Source organism: Neomonachus schauinslandi, chromosome 15 (genome assembly GCF_002201575.2).
Source record: "Neomonachus schauinslandi chromosome 15, ASM220157v2, whole genome shotgun sequence".
Classification (NCBI taxonomy): domain Eukaryota; kingdom Metazoa; phylum Chordata; class Mammalia; order Carnivora; family Phocidae; genus Neomonachus; species Neomonachus schauinslandi.
The window spans coordinates 11,121,979-11,129,487 of record NC_058417.1 but is presented as its reverse complement, the minus strand read 5'-3'; the positions used below and the strand labels follow the sequence as shown (position 1 = coordinate 11,129,487).

At 48.6% G+C, this 7,509-nt stretch overlaps 1 protein-coding gene across 2 annotated transcripts in view; it reads right to left on the bottom strand.

Moving 5' to 3' along the window:
* Positions 1-7,158, bottom strand: part of SHMT1 (serine hydroxymethyltransferase 1) — a 24,472-nt gene extending 17,314 nt beyond the window's left edge. Inside the window, exons 1-2 of one of the 2 annotated variants that reach the window (XM_021694496.2) lie at positions 7,102-7,158; positions 639-753 (exon numbers count right to left, since the gene is read on the bottom strand). In XM_021694496.2, the coding sequence (XP_021550171.1) occupies positions 639-731 (93 nt within the window). In that variant the 5' untranslated portion in view covers positions 732-753; positions 7,102-7,158. Of the gene's footprint in view, positions 1-638; positions 754-6,868 lie in introns of both variants that reach the window. The other variant, XM_021694497.2, reaches the window with a different exon arrangement.
* Between the last annotated feature and the right edge of the window lie 351 nt (positions 7,159-7,509).

Sequence of the window (7,509 nt, the reverse complement as noted above, 5' to 3'; positions counted from 1 at the left end):
AAATAAATAAATAAATAAATAAATAAATAAATAAATAAATAAATAAAATTGATTGTGAACATACTAAAACCACTGACGTATGCACTTTAAGTGGGTAACTTATATGGTAAGTGAATGATCTCTCATGTATAAAGCTGTTATAAAAACACATAAATAAAAGATGCTTCTCAGTGTCTAGATATCTGAACGTGAAGAAAAAGGTCAGATCTCAATGGCCCCGCCAGTGCCCCTTTCCTCCAGAGCAGGCAGAACAGTGCTCTGCACTCTGTGGAAACCCAGAAATATCCCTATTTCCCTCCCCACAGCGGGCTTTTGTTTTTCTTTATTTTAGAGAGTGAGTGTGAGTGAGCAGGGGGAGAAGCAGAGGGAGAGGGAGAGAGAATCTGAAGCAGGCTCCACGCTCAGTGCCGAACCCTGACTCAGGGCTCGATCCCAAGACCCTGAGATCATGAGCTGAGCTGAAACCAAGAGTCGGACGCTTAACCGAGCCAGCCAGGCGCCTTCCACGGAGGACTTTTAGCCACTTTGTCAGCCACCACCTCTAAATCTGGCCCTCTTCTGCTAACTGCAAGGCTGTCCCGAGGAAGGTTTATTTAGGAACAGACCAGGCGATTTAAACAAGACTCCCCGCGCCTCACCTCGGTGTCACCGTCTTTCAGGGGCTGTAGCAGCATTTTATCATGCGACGACCACAGGGCAGCATCCTTGTGAGCCAGGTTGACTTGAGTCATCACTGCACTGGTTTCAATTTGCCTAAAAAATGGAAACACTCCCAGCATTAAATTTAGTTAAAGCTCATGGCAAACTGTTGGTTCTCCCAAGTTGCTGAAGGATGGACGTGCCTTACGGCCCTTCCCTCACAACCGCTGGGTAAACATGACGGTCTTCTATTGCAAAACCACCATGTCAGGAACTTCTGGTTCCTTCTGGAACTCTGGAGGTCAGCTCGTAATCCTGTTAGTGGAGAGAACTAACTCTCCGCCCTCCCTCTGAGGCTTGCCCCAGCCTAGAGATAGCCCCGTACCCCTCTTCCCTCTACCTTTCCTGGGTAGCTCCCCAACTAAACCAGGTGCCTCGAAGGCAAGAACTCAGTGTTACTTTTTTCTTTTTTTTTAATCCCACACAGAACCCCAGGCCAGATACATTTGCCAAATTGAACAAACCAACTGCTGACTTCAGTGTTATTCTTCCCATTTTTCAAGTAATGAAAATGAGGCTCAGAACAGAAAAAGTATCTCAGCCCAGGGCTGAACGGCAGGTTGGCCATGAAGGATGGGCTCAAAACCCCCAAACACACATTCTGAGTGCCCCACAGACGTCCTACTGTAGGAGCTATGAGTTAAGGCATGCGCTCTTTGCTTAAATAGAAACCCTCCGGTCAGATCTGCATGTCTGTCTTTTTCAACAGAAAACCGCACCCTGTTAAAATAGAGCTGAGCGGAAAATGCAAGCTTTGTAACCTAGGCTCCTGCAGAGAATGACAATTTGTGGGCAGTGGAATATCCACCAGTGAGAAAGTTTAAATATTGCCAGGAACCAACCTCCTCTAATCAGTAGTTGGCAGCTTTTCAGGACTTTTCCATCAATTTGCTCTGTTTTCATTTCAGGACACTCATTTGCCAGCTATTTATCAGGGACCTTCCCTGTGGCAGCCACAGGGTTGGTACTGGGCACACGGTGGTGACTGAAACAGACGGGAGCCCTGCCCAGCAGCGAGCAAAACAGGTGACTTCATGCAGCCAGATAAAACAAGGAAAGTGGCTAAAGAAAACAGCCCAGTATTCCCAAATCTCAGCGATCCATCCTCCTTAACCTCCGGTAGAGCTAGCAAGAAGAAACTGGGAAATTCCTCACTGAGGCTTTCAAAGCAGCCATTATTCTAACTCAAGCATAGAGGATTAGGAATAAGCCACGTTCTGCAAGCACTTCGGCTTCAATGTAATGCACGCTTCTGCAGCAACAGCAGGCCTACTTTGCCAAGGGCAGGCAGGCAGCCTCGAAGGTGGCTGGGCCATGTCCACGTTGCTGTCACAGGTGGAGAGAGCGAGATGGGAAGATGGTTTGGGCACTATGCCCAGAGCTTTTTTCCATGCTGATCCCTGCACTCAAGAAAGGCCAATATAACCCAAGGCTCTCTGCATCAGCCCACACACTTGCCCTCGACAGGTGGTAAACCCACCAAAAAAAAAAAAAAAAAAAAAAAAAAAAAAGCCAAAAAAGGGGCGCAAGCCCAAAAAAAAAAAAAAAAAAAAAAAAGCACAAGAGCCAAAACTGGCGCTCTGGTCCTAGAATTTCAAAGACCAAGCTTCTTTTAAATATTGATTACTCAGAAAGGATGTGAAGGTGGCAAGCAGCACAGAGAAGATATTGCTCAAACGCCAAATAACTAAAGTCCGTTTGGAGTCCTCCTCCTCCTCCAAGGCAGTCCAGATCTACAGGCATTGTGGGAAAGGCACTCCGTTGCACTCTGCCTCAGGACAAGGAACAAAGTCCCCACCTGCATCTCCACGCTCACTGGCTTCCCTTCCGCTCACTGGCTTCCCTTCCACAGAAGACCTGCGGCCTTGTGTCCTGGCTGCAAGCCTTTTCCTTAGGGAAAGATGCTAATTCTGAGTCAGTTACCTCTGAAGCCCCAGGGGAGAACTGCATGTGGGACCAGGACCTCCTGCTCTCACGGCCCACCCACGGGGAAGAACTTTCTACCCTGTATCCTATAACTACTAAGGATCAAGCCTTCTTCCCCGACATGGGGTACTTAATCCACACTCTTATTAAGCCCATATCCTCCTCCTCCTCCTTTTTTTTTTTTTAAAGAGTGTATTTATTTATTTCAGGCAGAGCAGTGGCAGAAGCAGGCTCCCGGCAGAGCAGGGAGCCCAATGCAGGACTGAGTCACCCAGGTGCCCCAAACCCATACCCTTCTTGAGTCCAGATGAAGCTTTTTGTTTTAACCGTGAAAAAGTTTCTATTCTTTATTCAAACAGAGAGTTCAGGGGCACCTGGGTGGCTCAGTCAGTTAAGCATCTGCCTTTGGCTCAGGGCCTGATCCCAGGGTCCTGGGATCGAGCCCCGCATTGGGCTCCCTGCTCAGTGGGAAGCCTGCTTCTCCCTCTCCCTCTCCTCTTCCCTCTGCTTGTTCTCTGTCTCAAATAAATAAATAAAATCTTAAAAAAAAAAAAAAAGGGCAGAGAGTTCAAGATTCTTTGTCTTGTTTCAATTAAGTCAATTATACCTACTATAGATACAATCTATTGTCTCTACTAAGTCAAATAGATCTATTATATCCCAGGGCAATCTGAATTACAGTAAGACGAAGACCTGGAATATAAATAGCTAATTTATGTGTCAACTTGACCAGATTTACGGATGACCAGGGAGCTGATAAAACAAGAAAGAGGGGGCGCCTGGGTGGCTCAGTCGGTTAAGCGTCTGCCTTCCGCTCAGGTCATGATCCCAGGGTCCTGGGACCGAGCCCCGCATCGGGCTCCCTGCTCATCGGGGAGCCTGCTTCTCCCTCTCCTACTCCCTCCTGCTTGTGTTCCCTCTCTTGCTGTGTCTCTGTCAAATAAATAAAATCTTAAAAAAAAAAAAAAAAACAAGAGATCCTGACACTGTGTACCTTTTTTTTTTTTTTTTAAAGATTTTATTTATTTCTTTGACAGAGAGAGACACAGCGAGAGAGGGAACACAAGCAGGGGGAGTGGGAGAGGGAGAAGCAGGCTTCCCGCTGAGCAGGAAGCCCGATGTGGGGCTCGATCCCAGGACCCTGGGATCATGACCTGAGCCGAAGGTAGACGCTTAACGACTGAGCCACCCAGGCGCCCCGACACTGTGTACCTTTTAAGAAGCACAGGGAAGATCATCATTTTTAGCTAATATATTTAGGGAAGACATACTTCACATCTTTTCCTGAGGTCTGGAGTTTGGCTGAAAAATAACATACCTTGAACTTTGTCCTCATTTTTTTTGAACTCTGATAAAATATACATAAGATTTACCATTTTAACCATTTTTAAATTAAAAATCATCTTTATTAAAAAAAATTTTTTTTTCCTATTTCACCCATCCACCTCCCCTCTGGCAACCACCAGTTTGTTCTGTATTTAAGAGTCTGTTTTTTAATTTTTTCTTTGCTTGTTCCTTTTGTTTCTTAAATTCCATATATAAGTGAAGCCACTATGGTATTTGTCATTCTCTGCCATTTTGACCATTTTTTAAGTGCAATTCAGTAGCATTAAATACATGCACATTGTTGTGCAACCATCACCACCGTCAGTCTCCAGAACTTTCTCATCACCCCAAACCGCAATTCTGGGCCCCCATTAAACACCTCTCCATTCTCTTCTCTCCAAGCTGGTGGTAACAACTACTCTACTTTCCATGAATCTGACTATGTCAGGTGCCTCAGTAAATGAAATCACACAACAGTCGCCCTTTTGTGTTTGGCTTATTTCACATAGCATGAGGTCTTCAAAGTTCATCCATGTTGTAGCACGTGTCCGAATTTCCCTCCCTTTTAAGTCTGGATAATATTCCACTGTATGTAGGCGCCACACAGTACTTTGGTTATCCATTTTTCCATCACTGACATTGGGTTGCTTCCACCTTTTCGCTACTGTCAGTAATGCTGCCATGAACATGAACAAATACCAAGTCCCTGCTTTCAAGCCTTCTGGGTATAGACCCAAAGAGGAATTGCTGGATCATACAGTAATTCTATATTTCGTTCAAAACAAGCTTTTGATATTTAAGAGATCTATACTCTACTGCTACTATTAGCCTACAGTAAATTCACTCATTCCTGCAACAAATATTTATTGAGCAACTCCTATGTCCCAGGCGCTGAGTGAGGAACAAGAATACATGGGTCGAAAGGACAGAGGCCCTGCTTTTATGAGGAGCAGACAAACAAAAAAGTAAGAAATTCACAAGATAATTTCAGGTGGTGGTGATTGCCCTGAGGACAATAAATGGGTGGAGGGCTTCTTTAGGCCAAGCCGTGAAAGGTGTCTAAGCTGAGATCTGAAGTGGGAAGGGGCCAAGCTTCTGAGATCTGGGGAAGAGCAAACACACCTTATCCTCCTAAATCACTCTTCACCTTATCACATTTAGTGCCAAGGCCCTAAAATGGAAAGAAGTTTGACTTGTTAAGGGCCAGAAATCAGGCCCGCATGGCTGAAGCTTGGGGAACAAAGCAGAGGCACAAAAGATGATACTTGGAAGGACCAAGGGTGAGAATAGGGATGGGAGAAGAGATTCTTCACCTTGACCGAACATACTTGACAAGTTTTAAACTGTGTTCTAGAAACCTTGGTCTTAAAGCCATTTCTCAATCCATCTGTGCAACCTGAAACTAACAACTAGAGAGACCCAACTGAGGGAGATCAAGGTTCCCGATGTCAAAAAGCAGGTTGGGGACACCTCCCAAGCTGGACCCCTCCAAACCTCCCATGTCCCAACAGTGTAAGACCACACCCAAGGAAACTGCTAAAGCCAGCCTGCTGGGTTCAAATCCTGGTCTCCACTTCCTAATGTGCAACCCCAGTTACTGACACCTCTGTTTCTCAGTCCCCTCATATAAAACCCAGAAGTGAAGATAGTTCTGAGCTGGCAGGGAGAGTTAAATGAGCCACCGGACATACACAGAGCACTCACAACAGTGCCAGGCACAGAGTAAGTACTCAAAAACTACCAGCTACTACTCTTATGAAAGAAACGGAGGGACCTTCGGGCCATCTTTGTTACCACTTTGTTACCACTCAGTAATCTGGGCTGAGGACACAGATTACTGTGTCCCTGAGGACACTGAGGACACTGCAGCCATTACTATCATTTTAGTGCCGGATATTTCTGTTGGGGAAATGTCATTCACGTGTGGCATCACCCTCAGCTCAACCCCAGGGAAACAGACCTGGTAAGTGAATTTACTTGCCAAGGTCATCAGCCTCCCCATGGCCCCAAATCTTCCCCGGGCCTTTGTCACACAGGTGGAACCAGCCAGAAGTCTCCTGAGGGAACGACCCTGTTGAATGCCATCTGTGTGTCCCACACACAGATTTTGTGTTCCCTAGTATACAGAGGAGGAAACCGGGGCTCAGAGAGCTAAGTGGTCTAAGGTCCTACAACAAGGAGCCAGAATCTGAACTCCGGTTTACCTTTAATTCCAAAGCCACGTTCCCATGACGCTGCGCTAAATAAAAGCACAAGTTGCCCACCTCCAGCGCATGTTCCCTCAAGTAAGAAATTTAAAATATGATTCCATAAGAACCTGGTGTTTCCAGTCCGGCAACTGCCTGACTAAAGGCACATGTTTTGTGCTGGCCTCATGTGATCAAGGGTCACTTAACTTCCAGGACCTCGAAGCATAGGGCACGGGGCCAAGAACCCCACACCCCACAGTGCAACGTTTGTCTCCTAGCACAGGGGGGTGACATATTGCAGACAACAGGCGGAGCTCCTCCCCCGCAGGGATCCGCTCGCACTCCGAAAGCAGCGCGACCATATATGCAATGCTTGAGAAGCTTCCGTTTGATTCCGGGCCCTGCCATTTTGCTCTCTGCAGGGTCGCGCCTAAATCGGCTCTTCTAGTCGAGCCGCACCTTCCTCGTCTGTAAAATGGGCTACGTGATAGCCCTCCACCTGCAGCACAGGGGATTCTGAAGCCAGGTGAAGGGTGCACTTAAATTGAACATGCTCTGCGAGAAACGTGCTCAGTGGGGAGCGGCTACCTTATCAGCTATAAGCATTCGCATCTGTGTCAAAGGCTGAGCCCACCACCCCTACTGCACCGACCGGTGACCAGGGACCGGGCATCGGGGCTCGCCGCCCTCTCGCCCCTCACCCCGGCCACTAACAAAGCGCCCCTCACCTTTTCCGGCTTCTCAGAGCTGCGAGGGAAGCGCGGCGACAAGGCGCACACCACAAAGAGAGCGCACACTCCGAGAGCGCCGGGGACACCAAGGTCCTGGTACCTGAAGCTGCCCACCGACCGGAACAGGGTCCCGCACACCAGCCCAGCGACCCCGAGGCCCCGCGCTGCCGCCGCGGCCAGAGTCCGAGACCTGCCGACCCGCGCCCGACTGTGTGCCCGCCACGTGATACCTGCCGCGCGAGTCCGGAACCCAGAACTTGGCGCTCGGCGGTTCGCGCTCCACTCGGTGCCGGGTGCTCGCTGCCCGGCCCCGCCCCCGGAGGTGCCCAATCAGAGGGGCAGCCCCGCCCCCCGTGGCGCAGGCGCTATTGGCTGCAGCGGAGCGGTGGGCGGGGCTGCCCCTCCCCGCCCGGCCGGGGAACAGCCGTAGTGCGCTGCTTACCTAGTCCTTGGCTGCGGGCGAGGGGCGGGGGCTTCCGGGGTGTCGGCAGAGGGCCTGTCCCAGTGAATTTGGGTAGGCCGCGGAAATAGGGGTGAATTTTGTTGCTTATATTTGACATTTGCATTGTCCTATTTACCGTTTACCGCAGTGATCATTTAAATAGGACAAACGTGGGTTCGAACTTTTGACACTGTTA